This window comes from Nicotiana attenuata, unplaced genomic scaffold (genome assembly GCF_001879085.1).
Source record: "Nicotiana attenuata strain UT unplaced genomic scaffold, NIATTr2, whole genome shotgun sequence".
Lineage (NCBI taxonomy): Eukaryota > Viridiplantae > Streptophyta > Magnoliopsida > Solanales > Solanaceae > Nicotiana > Nicotiana attenuata.
Window position 1 is genome coordinate 1 of NW_017673366.1, and position 14,230 is coordinate 14,230.

The following is a 14,230-nucleotide window of genomic DNA, read 5'->3' on the forward strand; positions in this document are numbered from 1 at the left end:
AGTTTAGGCTCGTACGTCGAGGAGTGTAGGCGACTTTCATGAAAAGTACTGCTTCAGAAATTTTCCGTTGATCGGACCAACTCTGAGACCATCCTTATCGACAATTTTGTATGCGCCACTTGAATAGGCTTTCTTCACAACATATGGCCCATCCCATTTTGAGGTAAACTTGTCGCCTATGCGTTTGTTGAGGATTATGGGTCGTCGAACAGCTAGGACTAAGTCTCCCACTTGGAATGATCGTGGCCGCACTTTCTTGTTAAAGGCTTTAGCTAGTCGAGCTTGATAGCACTCCAATTTTTGTTGCGCTTCCAATCTTTTCTCATCCAGGGCCTCTAACTCTGCTAAGCGTAGTTAAGCATTCTCTTCGGATGTGAGCCCTTCTTGGATGTTTTCATAACTCTGATAGGATGTTTCCACAAAGTCTGACTTTTCTCTTTGACTTCCTTGGATGGTCGGCATGGCTTCTTTCTCTTTCTTTGCTTCTTTACGAGGCTGGCAAGTGTAAACAATGGTTCTCCTTTGCACCTTCAACGGACCATTTATGGATATTGACAAAATAGACTTCCTCTTCATACGTGATGGGAAAGCACTACAGATTTCTTTGTCAGCAACAACTTCAAAATGATCCCGCTCCTCATGGACTTGCTCCTTATGATTTGATAGTATCTTTCTAGATGGCGACTTCCTTGTGGTCCCTAGGCGACAAAAGATAGAGTCTTTGAGGTAGTGGAAAATTCTTTTAGATGTTTGGAAGATACACGTTCACCTTTGTGACTTAGTCTTTCAAACACCGAGACCAAAGGGGTTGAGCCTCCAATGCGATCAAATACTGAAGCCCGTTTTTTTATTTTTCTTGCCCTTAACTTCCTTCATCTCCTCTATCGAGGTGTATTGTGATAAAGCTGTCTCTTTCCTTCTCTTTGATGAAATTCGAAGAGGCTCTGCCAAACTGAACCCCAACCCAAACTTTGGAGTGGCGACGTAGTGCCCTTGCTTTCTCAACTTCATTTGGGACTCATTGAGCCCATGTATCTTTTCACCAGTGACTTAGTCTTTGAGTTCTCCTAGTTGTGATGGATTGGAGAAGTCATAACTAGACTTTTCAAGCAGTATGAAGGCCTTAGGATCATAGTGCCCTTTTATTTTATCAGCTTGGAGATTGCCTTTAGCAGACTCACAAGTCACGGATGGGATTTGTGCAACTGGGATAGTCATATGCTCCTTCAAATGTTGGATATCTTTATGACTCATTTCCTTCTTTGGAGTACATTCCTGTAGCAAAGGTTTCCCTTTCTTTCGACGCTCACGTGGAACATAGCGAAAAACCAGATGCTCCTTAGTCTTTGTCTGTATGTCACCTTCAGATGATGATAGCTTAATGGAGACTTCTTCTGTTCCCTTCTTAGGCGGCTTGGTGGTAGTCCATTGAGCCTCATTTTCCTCTTCTAACTTGACATCAGCTTTGTCATCTGATGATGGTTTCTCCACTTTTGGTTCACAAGAATCTAGGTAGAATTTTGCATCTGCAAAGTATGACTCCGTCTCAGTGAAAGGCTTGATGTCTGCATCAATTTGACTATCTCACCATCTCTTCTATACTTCAGGCATTGATGCAAAGTAGATGATACCACCCCATTCTCATGAATCCAAGGACGTCCAAGCAACAAGTTATATGATGTTTTAGCATCTATGACGTGAATCAGGGTGTTTGAATTCATCTCACCAATGGATAATCCTACGCGGATCATACCTATGGCTCGTTGTCCTCCTTGGTTGAAACCTTGGATTGTTAGGTTACTTTTGGATAGCTCATCGATAGAGATCCCAAGCTTTTTTAGCACCATCTTTGGCATGATGTTGTCAACTGAACCATCATCAACAAGTATGCGATTGAGATGTTTTTCCCGAATGGACCCTACAACAAACAAAGGTCTATTATGTGGCTTAGGCCCCAGCAGCAAGTCATCATCTGTGAAGGAAATTGTTGCACAAGATGTAACAACTTTTCCGTTATCATGATGTTCTTGTATTTTCATTGGATCAAGCTCATCGTTGCTTTCCTTTGTTCCGTCAGTACTAGAAACTACATGAGTTGCACTAACATGACCTCCATGAAGGAATTTTCCAGGAAAGAATTCATGCAATGTGATGGGCTTTCGGAACTTCGGCGATAAGGCACCATTAATCTTCTTGCTAATGGAATATTTGATAATTCTTGGTGGTTGTAGCCTCTCCACATCGTTTGTTTTTGCTCTTGGTTTAGGAATTGGTAGCCTTAGAACTTCTTGATGTCTTCGTTTCTTGTAAGTGACTAGAGTACAATCCTCATCATCTTTGTCTTTGGACTGAGTGTCCAGCTCTAGTGAACCTTCAAGAGTTTTCCTTGGAAGATCAACTTCAACGGGCTCGAAATTTCCAAATTGTAAGAAGGCAGTGCTTGACGCGTTCTGCAACCTGGAACACTCCTTTTCTTTGAGCGCGATACTTGCATGATTTGTTTCTGCAGTCTCATCCATGTCTATGATGATTTTTCCTTCACTTAGAAGAGTCATGATTTTCTCCTTCAAGATGAAGCATTTCTCTGTAGGGTGGCTAATGACGCGATGAAACTTGCAGTATTTCGGATCGCTAACTTTACCAATTTCCTCTGGCCTTTTTGATTCAGGGAGATCGATGACTTTGTTGGCGAGCAATTCATCAAGGATTGTGGGTACATCTGAATCTGGAAATGGATAAACCTTCGCCTCTAATTCCTTCAAGGTGGGACGACATTTCTCCTCTTTGGGATATTGACTGGGGGTCTTATCCTCCTTCACATTTTGCTTGGTTGTGACTTTCACGGAAGTTGCTTTCACCGCCATAGATTCTTTGCTTTGGTGCTTTGATGCAACATTTTTCTTGAACTCCTTCTGATCAGCAGATGGAGATGCCTTTCCATGACTTGCGATGCTTAACTCCATGTCGTGCGCCCGCGTTGCAAGTTCTTTAAAAGTTCGCGGTTTGATCACTTGTAGGATGTACAAAAGGCCCCAGTGCATTCCATGAATGCACATCTCCACAGCAGATATTTCTGAAAGACGGTCCTTGCAGTCCACACTTAACGCCTTCCAACGATTAATGTAATCCACCACGGGCTCGTCCTGCCTTTGCTTAGTGCCTTTCAACTCTATCATGCTTACTGTTCTCCGGGTACTATAAAAACGATTGAGGAATTCCTTCTCAAGTTGCTCCCAGCTATCAATGGACTCGGGCTCCAAGTCAATATACCAGTCAAATGTGTTCCCTTTCAGAGAACGAACAAATTGTTTTACCAAAAGGTAACCATGCGTTCCAGCATTGCTACAAGTCTCGACAAAGTGGGCAATATGTTGCCTTGGGTTCCCTTTGCCATCAAATTGATGCAGCTTTGGTGGTTGATAATTGGTTGGCATGGTTAGACAGTCAATCCTCTTAGTATAACGCTTAGAGTAGTACAACGAACTTTGTGATGGTCCGTCATATTGAGCTCTGATGGTGTTTGTTATCATGTCTTGCAATTGTTGGACAGATAATGCCGCAACTGAAGTGGATTGCTTTTCCTTTTGAATGTTGAACTTGGCAAGTGATTCCTCAATAGCTGTTTTTGGCGAGGTGAAGACAGGTGAACGAAGAGGGACGTGGCTTGACTCTCCAGGTGCATAGGCCTCCAATTTGTTCATGAGTTGAGCGATTTGAAGGTCTTTGTCTTCAATAGATTTCTTCAAGACTTCAATAGTCTGTTCCATCATGGCAAACTTCTCATCCACGTTAGTTGTGTCAGTCATTAAGGCGTTGACTTTCGTTGAAACTGGAGAATCCACCAAATCCTCAAATTCCCCAAGGTTGGAGGCTGTTTGAGAAAATTCGTCAAACAACAAGAATGGGGTGTTGCCCCCAAAGATTGTGGTTGCAGACGTCGTGCGAGATCTGCTCTTCTTTGCCACCTCCAAGGAGGCGAAGTATTCGGTTCCATCCAAGCCACTAGCCTTAAACTTGCTTCGAGTGATTGGGCCAACATGACTGAGCTCAGCAGACGCAGTAGCATCTTTGCATGAAACATCACACTTGCAGAAGGCCATTGTAGCAGTAGATCTGAAGTTTGTAGATTTCAACTTACAAGAAGGAGAGATGAAGAGCAGAATTGGTCCCACTGGGCGTGCCAAAATTTGTTCGCAACAAATTTTCGTAATACGAAAAATAAACTACAAAAAAAATAATATGAAGAAAGAAGTGATTTTATTAATAAATATTCGTGAGTACAATTTTATGTATCCTTTGATTGTCCTCTCTAAAATTCTCTGTGATTCGAGGGCTTGAGAAGCGTCTTTCTCGAATGTAGGATGATGCAGACCTCCTTGTGATGTATTTAATCGCCAAGAACGTCGAGCAGCACTTTGTTGTTACGGGTTGATCTCCGGGAAGAACTTCGTTGATCACTCCTTTGTTGAAGAACTAAGCACTTGATGATTGATCTCTCTGTTTGTGGATGCCTTCACCAATTGCGGAGTGTTCTTCTCCAACTCTGAATGTTTTTTAGTGAGTTATGTAACCCCTCAATTTATAATGGTAGAAGATGGACAGTCCAGCTACATATGAACTCTTTTGCTTGATTCTGATTGGCTCATGTGAGTCATCAAACTTATCACATAAGCTATGTGATAAGCTTGCTTGTGATTGGCCAAGATATATCATTTTAGGCACGTGGCAACTCTTGATTGGTCACCGTTTTAGACTGGGATTGCCACATCATTTCACACGTGGTGTCATCTTGTTGGCTTTGAGCTTGACTGGATATGCCATGTCACTTGACACATGGCATGAGTCTGGGCCTTAAGATGAAATGGACCTTGGGCTTGAAAATAATAAAACGGGCTAATTTAATTTGTAAAGTCCAAATTAATTGTTTAACCCAATTGAATTTAATTCAAATTTTATATGAATTAGACTCAATAAATTTTATATGTCTACAGATACACGCTTTATATATAATAAGAAAAAACCAATGCCTTTGTGACAATTGGAACGTATTTATAACTTTTGCATCTTGCTGTCTCCAAAATATAAAATCGGAAACTATATCAAATGATGATGCATGTCGATTGGTTTTATAGTTCTTCACAAACTTTATTTTAAATTTTATGTCTTTTTTATGAGAAATATTTTTGCACATAAAAAATCTTAAAATAAAACACAAAGAGATCTTTACTGAGTCATTTTCTTCTATTTAAATTATAAAAGACAATATTCATCTATTTCCTCAGTAAGATTTCTAAAATATTCAAAAGTTGAAAGAGAAAATGTTGTATTAAGAAAATCTAGTGTGTCATTATCTTTAGTGTTAGGACCGAAAAAAGTCAGGTGTCAAGCAAAGCAAATCTTGAACGACGATAAATTATACAACAAAGAGAAATCTACCAAAAGAGACACAAAAATTTAACGTGGTTCGGTCAACTGACCTACGTCCACAACGGAGATGAGCAATCCACTATAATAAAAAGAGAGTACAAAATATCGAGAGAACAACCTCACGAAGAGGCAAACACAAGTGACACACTAACACTTGTCCCGTAAAGTTCTCCCCCTAGACACGACTCTCAAGCCCCCTATGGCTACATTGTGGATGCTCCTGAATGTGAAGGAAGGATCCTCAATTTATAGAAGTCCAAACCTTTTCCTACAAGAAAAAGGACTAGCCAAATATTGGAGATTTATAATTTCCTTTTACAGAAAGGAAAACTCAGTTAAGGTAATTATATTGCCCTTTTCCTTCAAGAGATAGGAAAACCAAATATGGTAAGAAAATTATGGCAAATACCTAACAATTCTCCCCCTTGGCCTGAATTTTCTGACAAAATAAACTTGATTCACCTTCTCCACCTAGCCTTCAACAGGTCGCATCCCCAGATCTCCGCCACAAAGTTTGTCTTAACGTGCGTAGTACTCCGGTCAAATTTCTCAGACAAAAATTACGATTATCGTCAAATATGTTGCAGTTAGAACTAAACACGCCAAGATGAACCTGTCTTGAACCTCGCTCTGATACCACTTGTTAGGACCGAAAAAAGTCAGGTGTCAAGCAAAGCAAACCTTGAACGACGATAAATCATACAACAAAGAGAAATCTACCAAAAGAGACACAAAAATTTAACGTGGTTCGGTCAACTGACCTACGTCCACAACGGAGATGAGCAATCCACTATAATAAAAAGAGAGTACAAAATATCGAGAGAACAACCTCACGAAGAGGCAAACACAAGTGACACACTAACACTTGTCCCGTAAAGTTCTCCCCCTAGACACGACTCTCAAGCCCCCTATGGCTACATTGTGGATGCTCCTGAATGTGAAGGAAAGATCCTCAATTTATAGAAGTCCAAACCTTTTCCTACAAGAAAAAGGACTAGCCAAATATTGGAGATTTATAATTTCCTTTTACAGAAAGGAAAACTCAGTTAAGGTAATTATATTGCCATTTTCCTTCAAGAGATAGGAAAACCAAATATGGTAAGAAAATTATGGCAAACACCTAACATTTAGTTCATCCTTAATTCTATTTTAAAACTTTTAGTCACACTCACCCTTTTTCCGAAATGGAAATTAAACAAATAAAAATTCGAGCCACTAAAATTGTCAATGTCACATGAAAATTACAATATCGTTGAAGTCAAGAGGCTATCTAGAAGTCAACTTATCCAAATCAACACGTCTAGCAAATTAGAAAATTAAGAAAACTTAGACACAAAGACTTAAACATATGTGGCTGATAACATTTTCCACGAAAGTGTCTCAATCTAAACATATATAAATACAGTCTCTAACTTCAATTCAAAACAAATACTAAAATTTCTCTATTCTTAACTATGGCAACTGATCAAAAATACCAACAATCATATCCTTTAGCCCCATCAAATTTTATGCCTAGAAGTGATGCAGAATCATTAGCCAATTTCCGATCCAATAATATCAAGAAGGAAAACAAAATCAGAAATATTTTGTTCTTCACAATGTTCGTAGCTGGAATCGTTCTTCTATTTTCTCTCATATTTGTTCGAATCAAATCACCTCAAATCTGGCTCGAAAACATCAGAGTCTCGAACAATGGTGATGGAAATATTAATTTTGCTGCGCAAGTTTTTGTGAGAAATAGTAATTATTGGCGTTACGAATTTGATAGTACTTTAGGTACTATTACTTCAGGAGGTGAGACTGTTGGCCAATTTATTATTCCTGAAGCAGAGGTAAGACGTCGTTCGACGAAAAAACTATATATTAATGCAAATATTGTCACACCTGCAAGACAAGGAGTCAGTAATACTAACGGGATTTTGCCGGTAACTAGCCAGGCTATGTTGAGAGGGAAATTGCAGATTTTTAGGGTTTTTAGGAGGAAGAAATCTGCAGATTTGAGTTGTACTATGAATATTAATTTGACTATAAGTGCTATTCAAGATCTTGATTGCAAGTGAGAGTGAATAGGATTTTTGTGAATTATTACCAAAGTTTCAGTTTAACATCTATACTTTCTTTTGTTTCAGTATATTAATAATATTTTTTTCTTTGAGGATTTTGTTTATAAAGTGCAGCTTATTCTAAGTTGTATTATTGATTATCTAATGATCACCCCTTGTATAGATATGATCCTTTTTTTAAATTTAAAGATTATAAAATGTGTTTTTACATATTCTTCTCTCTTCTTGATCAATTTACAATGATCAAGTAAAACACTGAAGATTGACGATTTGCGGTGCGATATTTGGGGCCAGCTTGCGTGCATCTCGATTAATTCTATGAGATTCTTGCTACCTCCCACCAGCACTAATCAAGGGGCGGAGGCAGTAGCCGAGCTGCGGGTTCGAGCAAATCCAATAGCGTTTACTTAAACAGTATATTTTGTGTTAAGAATAAATATGTACAGATATAAAATTTAGAACCCAATCACTAATACTTGAAGTCCTTTCGATTAACTCGTCTTGCAGGTTTTTAAAATAAGGAGAACATGGTAGAATATAATTCGTTACAATTTGAATAGAATAAAATGATCTTAATTACATTATTTTTAGTGTTTTATAACACCGATATTTTAAATCTTAATATAAAAATATCTTAAAAATGAGCCACATAGCTAAAAGAACATTTATAATGTGTCATATAACCACTGAACCAACAATAGGGTGAGGAGGATATGTTTTTTGGGTGAACAAATGGCGACCCTGACATTTAAATCTAGTAAAATAATTTAAAGTTAAAGTGGTAAATCACCAGAAAAGCTCTTATAAAAAGTCTCGAGAGTTTATGAATACTTTTTTTATACGTTCTTTCTACAAAGTGATTGCTACACAACAGCAAAATAATGTGATTGATTTGAGAAAGGCGAAACTTTTTTCTGTTTTTCTTTTTCTGAACCAATGAAAAACATGGCTAACAACTGCAACCAAAGGTTCTCTTTATGAAAAGACGTTTTATATGGAGTAGTTAAGATTTATGTCATAGAAATGTAAGTTTATAGTCCCGAAAGGGACGGCCCAGTGGGTTTGGAGGGAGTTTTCCACACGGGAGATGCGGGTTCGATCCCCCCTCAATGCCTTCTGGGTCTGAGCCTATCGCACGGGGCTTGCCTAGTGCGGTTTACATCCCCTGTGTGGTTTGCAGGCTATTACACAGTGGGGGTTTACCCAGTGCGCACAGACTGCTCACCCGAAGGGCAGAGGCTGTAGCGGTTGCGGATTTTCCTGGGGTTCCAAAAAAAAATGTACTTGGATACTCTTAGTGGTGTGAGAACTTTTGGGAAACAAACTGATTTTAGAGCCAATGATTTGGCGCAACTATGGAGATGACAGAGTGTGGCATGGGGGGGCGTCTTAATGTCTTTGCTCGTTTATGGGATTTAAGACCTTTACCCGTAACTTTGAAAATACATACACAATCTTTCGGCTTTAGTGACTTTAAATACTCAAGCTCATGCCGGTGGTATACAATTAATCTCAAAATTATCCCATTAATAGTAATGGGTCATGTAGAACTTAGTTAAAGAGGGAGATTGTTGGGTGTGTGTGTGAACAAAGTCGCACATGAAAAGTAGAAAAGAAAAAGAAGCTCTACTTATTTTAGTGGTATGAGATCTTTCGGAAAAAATCGTGGGGGTTTGGCCCAAAGCGGACTATATCACACTATGTTAACATTATCTTTGCGTCGTTATAGTCCAATAATTGATATCAGAGCGTATGATTTAGCGGGACTATATATGGAGATGGCAGAGTACGGCATGGGGGCTCGCTTGGCTTAGTGCCTTTGCCCGCCTACGGGGTTTACGACCTTTATATATAGTTTAAAGACGCATAAACACCCTTTGAGTTTCGATACGATTAATCTCCAAATTAGCGAATGACTGGTGATGGATCATGTGGAACTTTGTTCAATGGGGAGATTGTTGGGTGTATGCGCGAACAAAGTTCCACATAGAAAGTAGAAAAGAAAAAGAAACTACCTATAAGGAGTTGGATACTCTTAGTGATGTGAAGCCACTTGGGGAAGATTATGCGAGCTTTGTTCAAAGCGGATAATATTACACTATGTTAAGAGTCTCTTTAGACCGTTTTAATCCAGCACTAACAAAGACTCAAAAAAAACTTTAGAAAATATTACGCTTAAAATTTCAACCTATATTTGCTTTTAGATAAGGGGATCCAAAGGAGTGTTTGTTTTTACCCTATTTGGGCATTATAACTTTCAATGAAACGATTCAATTGAATCCTCTTATTACATCTAGCTCCATCACTATGCTCAAGAGGAAACAAACTAAAGTACTCCCCGTCCCAAAAAGGATGAAATTTTTCAAATTCAAGAGTCAAATTTTTTAACTTTAATCATAAATTCGGACATACAATTTTTAAGTTTTTTTTAAATATATTTATATATTTAGAAATTACATAAAAAGTAATATAAGTCACAATAATTAACAATTCAAAATATTTAAAAGTTATATGAAAAAGTCGTGATCAAAGAACAATTAATTCGTTTAACTCTCGAAATCCGAAATATCATCCTTTTTGGGAAGAAAGGAATATAGTTAATAAATCACAATTCGAACTACAATGTCATGAAACTCTTTTACCCTAGTGACTTTTTCAACACTGCATTCAAATGAATCTTTCAAAAAATGGCCTCGCAGCTGTTCATTAATAAAGAATGAGTCCATCAAAAAATGAAAAGAAAACCACATCCACGTGTATAATTTTTTCTTAAGTTTTGACAATTTCAATTAGAAGACCTACGATATTTTTTTTGTTTCTTCTTAACATTTTTGGTCCAAGAACAGATAGTTGTCGCAAAAACAATGGTTCTTATGTTCCAACGAAACGAGGTGGAGGGGCTTAGCCAGAGATCGAGGTGCAAGTTCAGTCGAACCAAGTAACTTTGGTCCAAATTATATATTTGTCTTAAGAAATTCATTTAATATGTATAAATAATTAATTTAGAATCCAATAATTTAAAAGAGCTAGAATTCTGAACTCATAACCATTAAATCCTAGATCCGCCTCTCTCATGAGGTGCCAATTTTGGTATTATTCATTCTTGGCGGCTTCAAGTTGATGCAATTGGAAGTTGCAAATTTAATACATTTAATTAAGACAGCCCACTTTAAACAATAACAATTTCTTTTGACGCCCAACTTGACCTCTTCTCAAGTCATACACTAACTACCTTTCAACTGCCTTTTTATTTTATATCATCATTTCTCATACATATCTTCCTTCTCTACTCTTAATATATATTTCCATAACATTACATAAGAACAAAAAACTCACATATATTACTCAACTTTGGTTCCTTTTAGCCTATCTCCAACCAAAACATGTCAGAAGATAGCCATATTATCCCTCTCGCACCACCAACAACAAACCCTAGAAGCGATCAGGGGCTGAATCGCAGTAAACCGAGCAATTTTTACAACCACAATAACAAGAAGCAAAGCAGCAGCAAGTTTTTCGTTTACCTTCTATCCGCTATCGTCTTAATAAGCATAGTAATGCTAATTTTCTCAATGATATTTCTCCGTTTCAAGTCTCCATCTTTCGAGCTAGGTCACATCGACGTGAAAAATCTTCGATATAGTAATAATTCTTCTTTGCCTTCATTTAACATGACCATGGGAGCTGAAATTATTATAGACAACGAAAACTTTGGTCGAATGAATTTCCAAGATAGTAGCATGAGTGTTTTTCTTTACGATAATGTTACCGTTGGTTTCGCGAAAATTAACGTTGGTCATGTAGAAGCTAGAAAGAGTAAGAGAATGGGAATTGTATTACAAGTTGGAGCTAATGAATTGAATCGTAGCAATGGGAATTTGAGCAGTGATATAAATTCAGGAATGGTGAAATTGACAAGTTTTGGTGAGTTGAAGGGAAAAGTTAAGGCTATGAAAATTGTTAGTCGTTATAAGACTTCAGTGTTAAATTGTACCATGAATTTAAATTTGACTAGCCAAGCAGTCCAAGATCTCCTCTGCAGTTGATCCTTTTGTTCCCTTGTTTTTTCTTTTTCTTTTTTGTGTATATATCAGGTTGATATTTTTTAATTTTTTTGGAATATTTACACAAATAGCCAGTCATATTCATTGTTTACTTTTTCTAGCCGTATACATAGTTTATACATTGATTATGCATTATTATACACATACAATACATAAACTATAAATGCATTATACCTCTACCGACTATTTTTAGTATAAATGTTGGGTGGTTGGTTATTTGAGTTAATTCTTCTTATTCGTTTTTAACTCTTGCTTTACAGGATTTCTTGTGTAAAATATAGAGAGGGTGTTCTAAAGGCTTTTCCATTTATGCATTATTATTATATTAGTTTTATTCAACTTAATATTTAATCTTCCACCTGTGCTAAAACTAGTTAACAACAACAACGACCCAATGAAATTCCACTAGTGGAACTGTGCTGAAATTAGTTAGTCAAATATAATTGTTTTTTATTTTAATTTTAGTATGCATAAACTGGATTAAATTAATTAAATTGCAGATAAATTAAATGGTTACAAACCCTAGCAAAGCTCCCTAACTTATCTTTGCTTCAATCTTTTTCAGTGGAAGCTGATCAGTCATCTCAATAGTATTTTTTACACTCGACGTGAAGAGTTTCTCTTATTTTTAAGTGGTATATGAAAAAGTCGATCAATCATACTAGTATTAAATACGGTGAGAACAACTTGCATGCAAACAATATTATATTATTATCATGTAATATAGGTCAAAGAGGCGGGGTATAGAAGAGATGCATATAGCATGATTCACATGCAGGCCGAGTTATAGCCTGTTTGGCCAAGCTTCTTTTTGGCCAAAAGTGCTTTTTTGGGGGCAAAAGCACTTTTGGCCAAAAATTGAGGTGTTTGGCCAAGCTTTTGGAAGGAAAAAAAGTGTTTTTGAGGAGAAGCAGAAAAAAGTAGCTTCTCTCCAAAATCACTTTTTTGAGAAGCATGTTTGACCCAAAAGTTGTTTAATACTTTCTAAGCAAATCAATCAATGTAGATGAAGGGGTAAATCGTAGTTGAAGATAATAAACTCTAGGATGATCTTGAATATGGAATCAGATGACAATAGTATAAATAAGATTAATGAGAGAAGGTGATAATCTTTGAAAGGTAAGAGAGAGATAATGTTAGAGAGAGAAGAAAGAGGGAGAATGTATTTCTAGTAATGAATCCCCCCCTTTACAAGGCTTGGATCCCTCTTTATATAATAGAGGATCCTTGCTCGAATATTAAAAGGCAGAAAATAAAGTACATGCTATGGAGTGGCCGACGTGATCATGAAGTCGTCCCTCTTGTTACTCATAGGTCGCCCTTCTAGCCGGACTCGCACATACTCGGTCGGTCGTGCTGGCTTGAAGAACGTGGTTGGTCAAATTCGACCCCATACAAAGCACTTTTGAGAAAAATACACTTAGAAGCTATTTTTTAAAGCTTGGCCAAACACTAATTGCTGCTCAAAAGTGCTTTTCAAACTAATTAGCCAAACACAAACTGCTTCTCACCAAAAGTACTTTTGAAAAAAGCACTTCTCAAAATAAGCTGATTTTTGCAGCTTGGCGAAACGGGCTATTAGCCTTATATATTGTAATTTGTTGCTTTGAAAATTAATAATATTTGAATTACCAAAAAAAGATATTATATTATTATAAGGGTCCTGTGAAAATGAAACTATCAACTTGTTGGAAATTATTGTCATCAAGCTTGTTATTTTGTGTTTTTTATTATAAAACAGAACCTTACATACATTTCCCTTTCAGTTCCATCAAAAGAGAAGTGCATCTCACCTGCCAATCCAGCCTAGAGTGGCCCATCCATTCTAGGCCTAAAAAGGAAGCTCTGACCCAATCAGATGGTAAATTCAAGGCCCAAAGCTAAGAAATGAAGAAACCAAAAACCTGTGCTCCATTTGCTAGTGGCATGATATGATTGTCTCATTATCATATTGGCCCGAGGACAAATTAAAACCATTTTTCTCATTTTTAATGATTGAGATTAGTGGTGGAAAAATGGATAAGAAAACCACCCATATTATCCGCTAAAAAATGGATTGGATAATGAATTTTTTAAAAATGGGTCAGGATAAGAACCATATTATCCACTTAGAAAATTGATAACTAATGGATAATTAATGAATTCAACTGTTACATTTGTAAAGACTTAAATTGGGGGTTCCTCAAGTTTGGAAGACTAGGAATTCTCTCAAAAATGATCATATTCAAGAAGCCATGGAAAATATGGATATTCAATATTATCCGCCGCTTAACCCATTTTCTATCCGTATTAAACATGGGTCAGGTTAGATAATTTATCCATTTTCAACCCATTCATATACGTCCCTACCCGTTAAAATATCATGGTATAGCCAGTTTTCACACTGGTCAATGAAAAATAGCCAGCGTTTATCAAGTCAATGAAAAATAGCCACTATTTTGCTGCAACAGGGACCGGTCCAGTATAATATACGGGAGTTCTGGTGCATTTGTGTACGAACTCCAGCATATTATGCTGGACCGGTATACTTTGCTAACTCCTGTAAAATTTGCGGGAGACTGGAGCACCAGTGCTCCAAACTCCAGTATATTATACTGGACAATTATACTTGCTGGAACTCCCGTAAAATTTGCGGGAGTTCCAGCATAGTTATCCTGGAACTCCCGTAAAATTTAC

At 37.3% G+C, this 14,230-nt stretch overlaps 2 protein-coding genes across 2 annotated transcripts; both read left to right on the forward strand.

The window, feature by feature from the left end:
- Positions 1-6,845: 6,845 nt before the first annotated feature.
- LOC109216166 lies at positions 6,846-7,632 on the forward strand. The gene has a single exon (XM_019380295.1). It carries the CDS (start codon positions 6,882-6,884, stop codon positions 7,485-7,487), a length of 606 nt encoding a protein of 201 aa, XP_019235840.1. The 5' UTR covers positions 6,846-6,881; the 3' UTR covers positions 7,488-7,632.
- A 3,241-nt stretch (positions 7,633-10,873) lies between these two features.
- On the forward strand, positions 10,874-11,536 carry LOC109216163 (late embryogenesis abundant protein At1g64065-like). The gene has a single exon (XM_019380292.1). It carries the CDS (start codon positions 10,874-10,876, stop codon positions 11,534-11,536), a length of 663 nt encoding a protein of 220 aa, XP_019235837.1.
- Positions 11,537-14,230: the final 2,694 nt, after the last annotated feature.